Raw genomic sequence first — 15,094 nt, forward strand, 5'->3', positions numbered from 1 at the left:
AGTGTTTGTTTTATTTATCCTCATTTTTATAACCCCCACACCTTTTGTGTTTTTGTTTTTCTTATAATTTGAGCAATGAGTGGGCTGTTCTTTTCTACTGTTTGACAGCTTGCTAAGGATCAATAAAGGAAAAAAAATGCACACTGCATATAATTTATTCCGATATTGGCTTTTTGATTTTAATTTGGTATTTAAGTAGTTTTTAAGTATCTTAACAGTCAATATAGACACTATATTCAAAAAGTAAGGTCAGGTGACTAATAGAGAGTAACGAATGTAAAAAAATCTCTATGCATGTGCTGCTGCATCATAGTCTTTCTAATAGAGGATTTTAAAATAGAGAAGGAAGTTCATAACAGTTACAAAGAGGATGTAAAAACAATATAAATACATTTAATAGTATGTTTTGCACTGAATGTAATATATTGCAATATATATAATATATTGCTGATAGTTACATCAGTAATATCAGACGTTTGCTGTTACCATCAGAAAACATTTGTGAAATAAAAACTCAGATACAGGAGAAGATTTTTGAGAACCTTTTGTAGCAGTAGGCGAGTATATAAGGTATTCTTTGACATGGAGTACATTTCGGCAGCTGACACCAGCTCAGATCCTGTCGTAGCCTTGTCTTCGGCGGTCTTTGATGAAGAGGAAGGTCAGTACAGTGATCAGGATAAGACCCACCACTGTGGCCTCGAGGATGATGGGAATGATGCGTTTGTTAAAGTCAGCCCAACACTCCACCGCTGAAACACGAGAAACAAGGAGGATGAAAAAAGAAGGAGCTGGTGGAGGAAAATATATGTGGAGAAACTCTGTATCATGTCATTCATTCACTCTGAATTTATGCTGAGCTAAAGTTGCAGGGATCACAGAATCAAACTGGTTTTGAATGATACATTTGTCTAGCAAGAAAAAATATTGGTTGATCAATTTGTGCTGTACAAGAGTTGATTAACTTGAAATTGAGCATAGTATATTAGGTCCTTGTCTTATCAAAATAAAATCTTTATTCAGCACCTGCTAATGTCTTAAAGTTTTAAATGTAGAGCAGGATAAAGCTCCTGCTCTCATTCTGAGCTGTGGAACAGACTTTTATTAGCCCAGCATCACAAACACCACATGATCAGCTCAGTCACCTTGTCCATAGTGATCACTGGGCTGGGTGAAAGCTTGAATCTGCAGAGGAACCAGCTTGATCTTCAGCTCAGACGATGTAGAAAGCAGACTCTCAGATTTGCATGAGAAGCTCTGACCAACTTGTACCATGAACAGTTTGTCATGGTCGACCAGACCTGAATAAGTCTTATCTGGGAGGAAGAGGCCACAAAGTAGTGATGATTAGATGCCTGAAAGCAGAAAATACCACTATTTTCTACCTTTTTTTCACAGTGTCTGGTCTTACTGGCACATTTCTGGCAAACAGGCACAGGAGACACATGAGCGGTCAGATTGGAGACATAAAAAAGACTTTTCTCCTGCAGACAAAAATAGAGAAATGGGAGCTAATTCAGAAATCTATGAATTTGGCCATGAGCATTTTTACATCATTTCATTATTTGTGAGCATTTTGTGTATCTAGTATAATACTTTATGTTTTATAGTCTTCACATTCACACACTTGTTTCATATGTAATTTTTGACCACAATTTTCCTTATGGAGGCAAAACCTGAATCTCTTGATTTTTGTAGCACGTGGATTGTTATCAGTTCTTCATCTATTGAGACCATTATCCATTACATGATCACAGGGGAACGTGCACAGAGAGGAATATGTAAATAGTATTGTTAAATGTTTTCTACCTTTTTGAAGGTGAACTGCAGACCAGCAGCATCATCTGGCAGCGTGAGAGAGAGAACAGCAGCTTCTTTGTCGCAGTAACCGCTGATCCTGACCCTCGAGGGGTCCAAGTTGAAATACCAAGTCTTCTGAATTTGAATAGGAGAGAAATATTCACATCACTAGATAGTGAGACTTATTGTTTGAAAACTGTTGTTGACACACACACACACACACAGACACACAGACACACAGACACACAGACACACAGACACACAGACACACAGACACACAGACACACAGACACACACACAGCACTCAGTCGCAGCCTTAAACCTTCTGTTCAGTGATGATGTACTCTGCCCCCATGGTGGCTTTGATGCAGGGATTCCCATTAAGGCTTTTCAGGATGTAGTCTCCTGCACAGGTAACACACACCCATCATTGGACACAATTACAGAATGTTGTATGTAAAATATCACCATATATGAAGTTATGTATTAGTGTTAAATCTTGTGCTGGTGTGTACCTATTGGAGGACTGGCCTCAGACGGCTGCAGGACCAGCTGGACGGAGCTGTCATTTCTCTGGAGGCTGATGCCTGGTGAAGGAAGACACCTGACACTATTTGTAATCACCATTTATATTAGACTCAGCTGTGGATATTGTTTATATGAAGCAACAAAGTAAATCTGGTGAGAAAAAGAATCTTAAAAAGGAAGATGTTACAAAAATGTAAAACTAGTGGAGAAAATACATCTAATGTTTTTGTTAAACAAGACACAACTCAAAACTAAAACTAAAAACGAGGGGTTCCTGACCTCTACCATCTACAATTGGTATGACAAAATATGATGACTACAGTAATTAAAAATAACTACTACTGCAACTTTGTTAATATTTAATTAATATTTCCCACATTTTGATATACTGACTTGCTCTTTAACAACCTGTTGTTCCAAGACGTTTCAAAAGAATCAATGATATAAATTGAAAATAAATGGAAACTGGCTCTGATCATCGTCACTTGTCTGTTTAAACCACACAGTGAGGTAGGTGGAAAGTGTGGGACCACTAAAGACTCCTCAAACAACAGGGGCTGTGTGGGACAGGAAACCATGAGAGCCTCATTTAGCAGACAGCAGTGACACCAAACAAAGACTGCACTGCACAGTAATTAAAAAGGTTCGAAGATCTAAGATTTAGCTTCAAATAATTATGATAAGTAGAAGTAAATCATGTCCCAATCACTGGTTTTCTCCCAAAGTCATTATTGTTGAGAGTGATGCAGTGAGATGTCATTTAAATCATTTGTGGACCTCGAAAGTGAAAAATATTTTAGATAGTTTCATGTGACAGAAGATGAATTTGAAAAATGCATTATCTCCTGCACCAGATAGAAACAGTGTAGAAACATTAACTGCTGCTCTGGAAAAGTCTCCCATGAATAGTAAACTAGTTAGAAAGTAAAGACAAAGGACAATCTGACAAGACAGTTTTAAGCCTGTTTGGGCATGAAATGATATGTAAATATTAAAAAACTCACCTGGAAAGATAGCAGCCAGTAAGACAAGATACCTGCCGCCTGTCAGACCCCTTAGTGTCATGTTCTGAAAATAATAGAGCATAGAAAAATAATGCTATGTATGTTTTTATATATATAAAACGTGCCGGATGGGTCCTGTCACTGTGGTTTGCTTTGTGAATGTGAAACTATTGAACACCTAAATGCTGAAATGACTCCTTCAGAGGAAATGATGTGAGGTGGAGCTTTTCACAGCATAAGCTGACACCTCTGATTGCAGACTCATGCCAGCAAAACAGAAAAAATGTGAGACCAACTGTGACTGTCAGAAAAACCACTCGATGGTAAACAGAAACTAAATTTACTTTAAATTTAGTCCAGATCCTCCTTTTCTTATGGTTCAAGGGTGAATTTAAATGTTCAATTATGTAAATTTAAATGTAATTTAATTTAAGTTTCATTTTTTATGTTAAAGATTTTGTTTGTGTGTTTCAGCAGCAGCAGCTACAATTATTTCACAGCTTTGGTTATTAGTTACTTTATGAATTATGATGCTTTGCTATAAATGAAACTTCCCTATAAACAACTAAAGCTGAAATAATAAGTTGATTGACAGAAATTAAATGACTTGAGGATGTATCGGTTTTCAGTGTCATTATTTAAATTCATTAATAATTTTAAGCTTTGGACTGCTGGTCAGAGAAAACAAACATTAGAAAAATGTTACTGAGGTCTGGGTAATTGTGAATGAATTTTTACAAACCAAATAAATCACTGACTTGCCAGTTAGCACAGTATTTTTGTAGAAGGGGGCAGAATTAGACCTTGATCAATCGGCTTGTGTTTTGTTTGTACACAGTGACTATGGTCTCCACTGTGTTAACTTACTGTATGTGTCATTGCATAGGTTCACATGATGGAGCTAAAGGAGCTGTCTAAATGTTAAACAGAACAGAGCCTATGACCGATCAGGTCCATACAGTATGTAAGACTGGTTGTCTTCAGGTGACCTCAGTACACTCACTGAACTTGCCATATTCCTGTAATTGTATGAAGGAAAATCTTCCGCAGCGTCTGTCTGATTCATATGGGGTATAACCTCTGAACACATCTCACTTCGCTTCACAGACCAGCAGCAGGGACATCAGAGGTTGAGGCTAAAGGTTGACGGGGACAAAGTACCAGTGAAAACACACACTGTGCATACCCACATGTTTGTACAGCTATCTTTGTAAGGACACTCACTGCATTCCCTAGCTCCTTATCCTAACCCCAACCAAAGTCTATCCCCAATCCCAATCCCAAACCTAACCATAACCTAAACCTCACCCCAGCCTGAGACCTACAACCAAGTCTTAACCCTCCAACAGTTCTTAAAAGAAGGTGTGTGAGAACATGATGACTGGCCTAGATGTCCTCAAAGTGGCCCTCACACTGTATAGTAAAGTCAGTGCCAATCAACTGTACTTTAAGTAGTTTGTGTGGTTTATCTGTTGAAGTTATGAGCTCTTCCAGTCACTAATGTATCTCTTATATGCTCTCATTCTCTCTCTGATAGTGTTGCATTGACGCAACAGGTAGGAGGGCAAACAAAAGAGCAAACATTTACTCTCCTTTTACCGACTGAGCAGTTTGAGAATCAATGTGTGTGTGTGTGTGCGTGTGTGTATTCCCACCTACAGTTTCAGGAGAACTTCACTCAGTCCATTCCTGTGTGGAGAGGCGTCAGCAGGATTGACAGCAGGCCTCCACAGTCAGATACTGTGAGTACTGTACCACAAACTGCATTCAAGAATTTTTCAGTTTGTTGTGAAAGCTTGAACATTTTAAAAACATGCTAATTTTCCAGCCATAAACTGGCCCAGCAAACACTGGCATGGTTAGGCAGTAACATGGCAGTGATAAGCTGTGGATGAATGTGTTTGATACGTACTGTTTTCCAGGCCTTACAGCAGAGCAGAGCAGAGTCACACATTAGGACCATGATGAGGAGCAGAGTGGGGCTGTATGTGCTGGGCCTGCTGTGCCTCCACAGCTCAGTCTTTGTCCAGGTAAGGAGAAAGCACGTCCAGCTGTAGTTACAGCGTTACACTGAAATGACACCATGAGCAGAGATGAGGGTGGTAAGGGTTAGAGCAGTACTGCAAAAGTATTCAGACCAGTACATGTAGTAATATCATGATAGAAAAATTCTGAGTCTAATCTATATATTTATGAGTAAATTGTGGTAAAAGTAAAATACTATTACAATACAATTCAATATGGGCACTATCAGACTATCATATCCTTTTCTCATGTTCCTCTGCTTTACTACTAAATAAATACATCATACTTTGGTTAGTTGATCACTTTCATTGCAGACCACATGAAGCTTAGAAGTATAAAGCAACATAACATTAAAATTATACTTAAGTGCTGAATTATAATTGTGATTTATCTATAGATTTGGATCAGTAAATGACTGATGGCTGCATTTATATGACAGTTATTTAGCATTTAAAGTGACATTTATGGAATCTCTGGTGTCAGTCCTGAAAGCTGACTTTGCCCTCTTTACAGTGTCATTCCCAGCATATTTAGACTGTGACCCTGAAGTAATCTCAATTTGTTTGTAACCAGTGGTGTTCAAGTAAAAAGTGTCAATATCACACTATGAAAATATCTGATTAGTGACAACCATGCAAAATCTTCTGTGAGTAAAAGTGAGTAAAATGCTAAATGCACTTAAAGTACCTAAAAATATGCTTTTAGGATTTAAGAATCCATTAACAGATTAGAATAATAATGTTATAACTAAGTTTAATTACCTCATAGTTTATGTCAGTTAAAGAAACTCTAAATGCAGAGGGAGGAGTGCATGTGCAGTATTTTCTTGTAAAGTGAAACAGAAATATAAAACTATATAAAATGGAAATAATAAAGGCAAGGATAATTACCTAATTTTGTGCACCAGAAACATTTCAGTTTTCTGACCTTACATATATTTCTGCCTTTTTGATTTATCATGGTCCCAGTCAAAAGCCAGAGAGCTGTTGCTTTAGTTTTTCTTTTTCTTTTCTGATATTTTCTGCATGTTGGCCACTCCAGGAGACAGTGGAGGTGGAGCCAGGAGTCCTGATCTTCTGCGATGACCCATCTGTGGAGAAGGCCGTCAGCAGCGCTGTGCACAAGTTCAATGAAAGGATAAGCAGCGGATATAAGCTGGCTCTCTTTCAGATACTAACAGCCAGCAAGGTGCAGTGATAGACGTATTGGTGCAGTTCTTTGGGTCCTGCTCTTTCTCTTATTTTGACTATATGTGAAGACAAGATCTTTTCTTTTAAAATACTGCAGTTTTTACTGGTGCAATTGGTGTATTGTAGAGTGCTGCGCTCAGCTGTGTAGTTGTATAACTCACAATATACTACATTAGGAAGTTTTTTAGTGTAATGAGACTAGTCACTACAAATCATGTTTTTAATGTATAGTTCTTTACAAATTCTTTACTACAGATTCAATTACGCTTTTTCACCAGTTCAGGATTCAACAGTGCAGAAAAACTTTAGGAACCTGTTCTATGTTTGGGATTTTAAGGCTTAATCTTTGTTAGATGCTACTTGTCAGATTAATGTACTGTAATATATATATATATATATATATATAAAGTCTAAAGTTGCTCAATGAACCAGTCGTACATCTATATCAAAGTAATTTAACATGATCTTATTGAATCCAAGACTGAATGTTTCAGTGCTGGGTTAAAGATTCTAATGTGAATTACTTTATTGGTTGTTATGTCCTTTAAAAATCTATACAACTCCTTTTAGAGCTGAATCTAGAAGGTTCCAAACATGGGGGTGAGGGGTGCCAGGAAATTCTAGGAAAACATGTTTAGACACTTTGGCCTCTGATACAAAGCCACTGTGTGTGTCTCCAGTCAGAGAACGGTGCAGGCTCGGTGTATTCGCTGCAGTTCACCACCAGGCGGAGTGACTGTCCATTTGGGAGCAGCAAACCCTGGACAGACTGCGACTATTTGGCTACTGGACACAGGGTAATAATCCATCTATATCTGTTTATCTATACCTGCTTATTCCTACTTAGGATCTGAATGATGGGATGAATTTTCATGTTCTCTACTCTACTATAAACATGTAGTGTAGGGTGAAAAAGCTATAGGTTCCTGTGCATTTGGTACAAATTGTATTTCTTAAAGTTAGTAATTAAAGTCATATTGTTAATTGTTGGACTGATCATAACATAATCTGTACTGTTACTTCCTCAGAGCCCAATTTCATGCAACGCCACGGTCCACATGACAGAGACAGAAACAAACACTAAGCAGGTGGATTGCCTTCTAGGTGAGTGAATGAATGAGCAGGACTAAAGGTTTGAATGGATGAACCCAGCAGTCGTATATGTTATCACAGTTATCACAACAGCCTTCAAGCCAAACATTAGCTGCAAGCTCAGTCAAACCGTTTTCCATAAAGAAATAGCTCAACATTTTGAGATAGATGAGAAGATTGACATCATTCTCCTGTGATATAAAACTGGAGCCAGCAGATGTTTATCTTAGCATAAAGATTAACAAGTCTACCTACCAGCATGTCGAAAGCTAAAGAATTTAATGTAAAGCAACAACTAGACTTTTGTATGGATCAAATAAACAGGACAGAGCATGTTAGCAGGCATCAGTCAGCAGTTTCCAGGCTTGAAGCTAAGATCAGATCAGTGGCTTCTATCTCTGGCTTCAGTTTTACCATAGAGGCCTGAGAGTGGTAACAAAAGAAGCTAATTCAAGTCATCCATCTGGTGAGATTACATAGTTAGCACAATGGTGACCACCTTGGACTATAAATGTTGTCAAAAGTACAGAAGGTCTGAATACAAGACAAGACCTCTTGTTTTCTGCAGTGGGAAACCATTTTAGGAAGCTTAAGGGTAAATGATTCCACTTTGCCAACAAACTCCACTAAAAAGACTGAGATTAATTTTTCAAAAATATTCTTAAGATTTAAAAAAAAAAAAGTTTCCTCTTGGAACCTCATTTAATAAATTAACTGTAGAACCAGTGGCTTATTAAGGATCCTCCTGTCACCTAATGCCTCCACCTTGGGAACTGACCCATTCTCATCCCATGTAATGATAAAAACTGTGTGGAAAGTTTCTAACAGCAGGAATCTCTGGTGTGTTGGTGTGTTGTTATAGTCTATCATTGATTTGTTCATCAGAAAACAAACTTCTCATTAAAAGAACAGCGAGACATTGAGAAAAATATACACTGGTGGGTGCAGGGGACACACACTGGGGGTGATTGTGTAATATATCAACACAGTCTGCAGACAGGGAGAGCACAGTGTTAACTCAGCCCACCATAAAGAGCAGTGACATAGACTAGACTTTAATCTGTTTGTCTACCCAACACACTGTTTACCTACAGTAAAGAGTCTGTTTTCTCTGTCCTGCTTCCAAATTGTTTTGCAACTGTTTAAAGCTCAGCTTGAAAAACTCTTGGTGCATCAGTGTAATATTTGCCTTTTTCAGCGTCGTCTGGATAAAAGGATTAAAAGTCGTGTGGTGTAGTCAGTAGGCTTGAAGCAGCATCAGCACTGAGCCTTTAAATCAGGCCTTTTCATAGCTTTCCTCTCATATGAATAATTATCTATTTAATATTTTCAGATGAGAGCATGCAGCAACATAATTTATCACATACTATATATGCTAATGATGGGCACTTTTACATTTTAGTTACATCTAATAAAACTAATGCTTCAAACCCATTTATCTGTAAATGAATCAATAGAGAAGCCACAGTTTTCTAAAGTTAACGCTTGTGGCTCTGGGGAGAGCTATGACAGATCAATACGTTTCTTCACAATCTTTCTCCTCTTCACAAGATCACGTCATTCCCGAGAAAGCTTCCTGTTTAGGCTGCCCTGTGGAGATTGATGAAACCTCCGAGGACATTAAAGTCCCTCTTGCGGTCTCCATTTCCAAGTATAACTCCATCTCGGACTCCACTCACCTGTTCACCCTGCACAGTGTCGGCCACGCCACCAGACAGGTAGATACTGGGTGATACGAGGGGAAGAAAGTGGGAAAACTCTTTCTACCCACTGTGTGTACGTGTCCCTGCAGGTGGTTGCAGGTCTCAGGTTCACCCTGAGATTTGACATGAAGAAGACCACCTGCGCCAAGGCCGACCACAAAGACCTCAATGAACTGTGTGTCCCTGATGAACAGACAGAGGTAAACAGAAAAGCAAATCATGTATCATCACTGACATAATGTGGACATTTCCAGGCTTATTTAACTGTCTGTGTCTGTCTGTGCAGGAGTTTACCAACTGTCTCTCTACAGTGGATGTGGCACCATGGAGGCTTGAGCCCCCTGAGGCTCATCTAGAGTGTGAACCCGGTCCCCTGCCTTCATTGGTAAGACAACCTGTTCATGAATTAGTCAAACATGAGACAACATTTTTTAAAAACATTTTTAGAAATCCATCCCAAAGACATCTGATACATAACTGATGCATCATTGCCTTGATTTTAGAAACGTAAACATCCTTAAAAATATCTGGGTCTTAAATCAAACTCAGCAGCCAGATATTAACTTCGAAATAAACCAGAAAAGAAAATGTTATACTGTGTTATATTCCATGTCAACCCAGAGCTTATTTATTATGTAGAAAGAGTGACAATACCATAAAGGTAACACTTCCACAACTTAAAACAGGTTCTGAGTACAGTTGTATCCACTTTACTGTCTAAATGGCAGACTGTGTTTTTCTTTCACACCAAAATTTCCTCAGTCAGAACATTTTTTTGTTCCGTAATCTTTATCAAACCATTCACCCAGATAACGTAAACAGTACCTTTTACTTTTCTTCAGTTCACCAGGCGTCGTCCTCCCGGCTGGTCTCCACTCAGGAATTTTCAGTATACCTCACTGGCCCCCTCCACGGCTCCAGTCAAAGAATCATCTGAGGAGGATGGGACGGTTCCAAAATCATCCCCTGAAGTGGCCTCGGCCTCCAGAGCTGCAGACACTGTGAACAACAACCCCTTCCACTGCCCGTCCAAGCCCTGGAAGCCCTTCCACCCAGTCTCTCCTGCTGTAACTGCAGCTCCTACGAAGGCGACCACTGCGGTGCCCTCACCAAAACCAACACAACACCAACAAGATGGAGATGGGGCCTTCAGCAATGCAGACCTGCTGGCATAAATTTTTCAAAAATATTCTCACTTGTAACACCATTCTGATAGATGTTTATTTTTTGGGGGGAGAACATCTTCAGTGATGCTATGCAGATGTGAAACTATAAGACTAGAAAGGTTTGGTTAATGGAGTAAGCGTTTTTCAAACAGGGATTGGAGTAAACAACCCACTTATGGCTCTGCAACTCCTCAGAAAGGACTGAAATGATGCCAGAGCTCTATATTGTTGCTTAGTGGTTATGCAGGGGAAAGTAGTGATTAAATGAGCTCAGTGACAATTCATTAGAAAAATAAGCTACAGAAGTACAATGTGTACAAAAATATAGTATTAACATGTACTCGTTTTATGCGTGAATATAAATAAAGCTCATCAGTAGTGCCCTCAAATACTTTCCTCTCTGTGAATATCTTCTGTAGTAACAGGTTTACACATGTACAAAGAATGCTCACTGGACCAGATGATTTTTGGTTTTTTAATTTTGTTCTTTTGTTCCAAATGTGTGAAACAATTTTAAAAATGACCGAAGGAATTTCTTGTAAAGTGACTTAGAAGTTGCTGCCCTGAAATTCCCTCTTCAGGAATCGAACCTTTAGATTTCCAAAATTTGAAAGAAAGAGGAAACCAAATAACCAAATAAAAGGAAACCAAGAATTTAAGTTAATTAGGGTAGGGTTACATTTATACTGTCAAGGAAAAAACCTCTTGTACAGTCCATGTGTAATTAGGGGACAGTGCAAGAGCAAACACAGCTGGGTGAATGTTTAACAAATTTATTTCTACATCTTCACAGAACACTCAGGTGACCAGTCAGTCAGGGTACAAACCTTTACTCTGTGACCAGGGAGCCAAAATAAAACACAATATACATTTATAAATAAACTGAAAAAAAAACAAAAAAAAAACATGGGTTATGATGAGGATGAATCTGTCCTAGAAACTGTTCCTACATGGAGCAAACTTAAGGCATTACTTTCTAAACATCTGTGTGGCTGCCTAGCAGAGTAAATAAAAACACAAGGTAGCAAGAAGAATATATAAATAGTTTACCCAATCTCATGCAGGTAGGCTGTGATAAACAATAAGTTGGCCCAGTTGTACATTCATTCATAGCACAGGTTAAGGTTCTGACAGCATGGAAATATATTAGTGACATAGTATGATGTAGTTTAAAGTACTGCATACAGAAAAGTACATGAAACCACAAACTAAACTAGCCAATATAATCTTTAAAGTGAGAATTTGGGACTTAAAATGATCAATAACCTAAATTAATCAGATTTCTTCTTTAATCCAAAGGTGGTGATGTTTTTTTCTGCATGTGGACGAGTTCAAAAACCTTCAACATTCATTCAGTTTAAAGTCCGTTCAAGAGCTTACTAAAAAACAGTGCTCGAGTTAAAACAAGGGCACTCCCTCACTGTGGGTTTGACAATGTTTTAACTGCTTTACGCAGAGAAACACACAAAGATCTACAGCTGTATTCTCCAAGTATCAAAGCCCAAATTCATACAGGTGGTGGACAATAATGTGGCCATGTGTTTATCAGGTTAGCAAACAGGAACAGCAACAGAAAAGACCAAAGACTGAACACTATACTGTAAGCTTCATAACAGTAGCATTTACTGCATGGATATTGCATTGAGTTGCATTGTATTGTCTGCGTGTTCATGTCATGTCTTTGTTTTAGCAGGGGCCAAGGGAAGACAAATGAAAATATGGTTTCCTTCCCCTCTCGGTTACTTCACAGAAAATCATTATTTCTCAGCATAGCTAACACAGCAGGCATGATGATTGTGTCATTATATGACTGTTTTTTAAAGCACTGTTGCCATGAAATCCTTCACTTTAAGGGAGGAATAACCAGACAGCAATTATTTCAGAATCCCTGCATCAATTCAATGTTAGAGACCAAACAAATGGTCTGAGATGATGTGACAACTATCACTTTGGTGCTGGGCGTCATTCTCATGACTTTGAGGCTGAAGATGATCTCTAAGATTATTCAATATTACCAAATACTTTATACAGTTCTGACCACACCTGATGTTAAATATTTGGACTCAAGCACGATTTAGTCCTTCATTAGTCCTTCTAGATGTAGCTGTCTTTACTCTGAAATGTAGGACTGTGGCATCAAAAACATTCACTACCAGTTTCAGAGAGCCTGTCCACAATGCTTCAAACTTCACTGCTTATGTATAGTATAGTACTACACACACACACTCTCTCAATCAGTACTAAATAAATACCACCCCTCCTCCCTAAACTCTACTCTAAACCACCAAAATACAGCTGTGGTTGCAATTCATGACATTTCAACTGACGAATGAAAAAAGTTTCTATAAGTTTAAGTTTCCTTACAAATGATGCAAAACCAACACATTTCTTGTTTGTCTTCTCTGGCACCGACAAGGCAGTGAAAAAAAAGGCTTATACAAAACACTGAGAGACACCATCACTGCAACAGTTCAGTGTCATCACAGACAGACACATGGACATGTAGACACACGCACACACACACACACACACACACACACACACACACACACACACACACACACACACACACACACGCACACACACACACGCACACACACACACACACAGTGTGGGTTTTCATTGGGGCCTGCCAATGAAACAACTAATGCATATGAACAAACACACACCATCAGTTTGGAGGATACATGGGAAAGAATACTGAAGATAACACTATAGGTTTGTCACATATGAGGCCTACCATAGAAAAAGAGGTTAGATTGTAACCGTAACTGTACATATATACTAAATAATGTACATCACACACACTGGTTATGTTGCTTGAGAAACATGCATACTAGGCTAACTTTCTCCTTCTGGACAAAAAGGCATTGAGAACTAGATTTTTTTAAGTGCATACCCCAACCTTTTTTCTTTTCAAAGTCTGTAACTGATATGCCTTACTGCATGATATAACTCCTGCATCACACAGGCCTCAGTAATTCCTGATATGGCACATTAAGAAAAAGACAATAACCAAGAGAATAGCTCTCTGCTGATAACCTGTTGTATGTGGCACTGCATCTGGCTTTAGAAAGAAAAAGTGAGCGAAAAAAAACAAAAAAACAAAAGATGAGTGCACCAAAGGTCCATGTCAGCAATTAAATACATTCAAGCCCTTCATGCTCCAATAATACGAGAACACACACATCCTCAGAGCAGAGTACCACTTTGGTTTTTTGAATACAATCAGTTGAATTGGCAAAGTGGAGACTGTTTTTCACTGACACAGAGTTTCATTACCAATAATTTAGCTAGGAGAACAATGAAATGTCTTTCTAGATGTTCTGTGCGGGTGTTGGGGGGGGGGGGGGGGGGTGTGAGGCTGCTCTGAGGCTCCTTTTCTTGTGAAACACTACATTTTCTCCTCAGCAAAGCACCCCATACCACAGATTCTCAATGCAAGAACCACTCATGGTTCAGTGTTGAATCCTTTAAAGACACCAGGAGAAAAAAAAAGCATCTTCCAAGCTATAATCCTGTGTCGCTGTTAATTTGTCTGCTCTTTCTTATTACACTGCCAAATATATTTTATACCAAGATCTTCCTATTTTGTCTCACTCGGTAAAAACATTAAATATTTTTCATAACTTGAATAAATGTGATTGACAATAAGATAAAACAATCAATGGTTAAAAAAAAAACAAAAAAAACAGCACTTAGCCAGCTGCTCACAGCTGCTAGCAAAGCAAACTAAACCAACAGTACAGGTGTATATTTAGATGCGAGTTGTGAAAACTTTTACATTCCAAAAGGATGTAGCTGAGGATTGATTTATTAATTTCACCTCCATCCTGACCCAGCAAAGGATGGGTGGAGACCAACTATCCCTCACACCTCTGTCCTGCTCTACATTTGCTCAATTTTGAGCAACAAAATGAAGTGCTCTTGTAACCAAACTTCGCCCAGATATGTTGCTTCACTTATTTCACTAAAGACATCGTGACTTTAAAATATTGAAGGTACATGCTGAAATGTTGAATGGTAACACTATAAAGTTTAGGCTTTACAGCTTTAACAGGGCCTGGCAACAGAAAGCATGGCTCAAATACTGCCAAGGTTAGAGACAAGTTGTGGATAAAAGTATCCACTGATGTGTAATAAGCATAAGTTAAAATGCACTTTGCCTTTATGTCAGCAGTTTAAAGACATTCTACTGTGGGACATGCTGAAGATCACCAGCCTAACAAAAAATGCAAATAATAAAAGGTCACAAGACTTTCCTACAACCTGCTATACATTTCATTTGCGTGTCATGGTTTGCTTATTATAACGTGCTTGGGCAGAGCTTGTAGAGCTTAGCAGTGTGTACTGTTGTGGAGTGTTGTGCTGTGATGCCAAGGCATTTTATCAACAGGAAGACGTGACATTCCCCTGGGCCTCTGCTCGCAAACAAAACACAGTCAGTGGCTTAAAATAGGTCCCATTATTCATAATTTGAGAGACTGGCACTTGTGCCATTTTGTGTCCACAAACAAATGAATCTTTAAAATTTCAAGTAGGGCTGAAAACTATTGACAATTAAACAAGTTGGGCCATTGATGAGG

The 15,094-nt window shown here is 38.6% G+C and overlaps 2 protein-coding genes across 2 annotated transcripts; one reads left to right on the forward strand and one right to left on the reverse strand.

Annotated features, from left to right (window-relative positions):
* Positions 1 to 150: 150 nt before the first annotated feature.
* Positions 151 to 3,485, reverse strand: lamp3 (lysosomal associated membrane protein 3). Its single transcript, XM_026323507.2, has 7 exons — positions 3,333 to 3,485; positions 2,316 to 2,387; positions 2,123 to 2,205; positions 1,810 to 1,935; positions 1,412 to 1,484; positions 1,146 to 1,316; positions 151 to 752 (listed from the first exon to the last, which is right to left on the reverse strand). The coding sequence occupies exons 1-7, from the start codon at positions 3,412 to 3,414 to the stop codon at positions 613 to 615; spliced, it is 747 nt and encodes a 248-aa protein (XP_026179292.1). The 5' UTR covers positions 3,415 to 3,485; the 3' UTR covers positions 151 to 612.
* Positions 3,486 to 4,875: 1,390 nt separating this feature from the next.
* Positions 4,876 to 10,897, forward strand: kng1 (kininogen 1). The gene is made up of 10 exons (XM_026323585.1): positions 4,876 to 4,888; positions 4,994 to 5,074; positions 5,255 to 5,362; positions 6,399 to 6,545; positions 7,228 to 7,344; positions 7,576 to 7,651; positions 9,191 to 9,357; positions 9,432 to 9,542; positions 9,629 to 9,727; positions 10,185 to 10,897. Exons 3-10 carry the CDS (start codon positions 5,294 to 5,296, stop codon positions 10,515 to 10,517), a joined length of 1,119 nt encoding a protein of 372 aa, XP_026179370.1. The 5' UTR covers positions 4,876 to 4,888; positions 4,994 to 5,074; positions 5,255 to 5,293; the 3' UTR covers positions 10,518 to 10,897.
* The last annotated feature ends 4,197 nt before the right edge of the window (positions 10,898 to 15,094 follow it).

This window comes from Mastacembelus armatus, chromosome 4 (assembly GCF_900324485.2).
Source record: "Mastacembelus armatus chromosome 4, fMasArm1.2, whole genome shotgun sequence".
In the NCBI taxonomy this organism is placed as follows: Eukaryota; Metazoa; Chordata; class Actinopteri; order Synbranchiformes; family Mastacembelidae; genus Mastacembelus; species Mastacembelus armatus.

Bases quoted from the DNA above. Each gene is read 5' to 3' on its own strand.
- kng1 (XM_026323585.1), top strand. From the start codon at position 5,294: ATGATGAGGAGCAGAGTGGGGCTGTATGTGCTGGGCCTGCTGTGCCTC. The intron at 9,358-9,431 runs GTAGATACTGGG...GTGTCCCTGCAG, and splicing joins TCGGCCACGCCACCAGACAG to GTGGTTGCAGGTCTCAGGTT. The intron at 9,543-9,628 runs GTAAACAGAAAA...CTGTCTGTGCAG, and splicing joins TCCCTGATGAACAGACAGAG to GAGTTTACCAACTGTCTCTC.
- lamp3 (XM_026323507.2), bottom strand. From the start codon at position 3,414: ATGCTCTATTATTTTCAGAACATGACACTAAGGGGTCTGACAGGCGGC. The intron at 2,206-2,315 runs GTACACACCAGC...TTACCTGTGCAG, and splicing joins TGAGGCCAGTCCTCCAATAG to GAGACTACATCCTGAAAAGC. The intron at 1,317-1,411 runs GTAAGACCAGAC...TCTTCCTCCCAG, and splicing joins TGTTTGCCAGAAATGTGCCA to ATAAGACTTATTCAGGTCTG.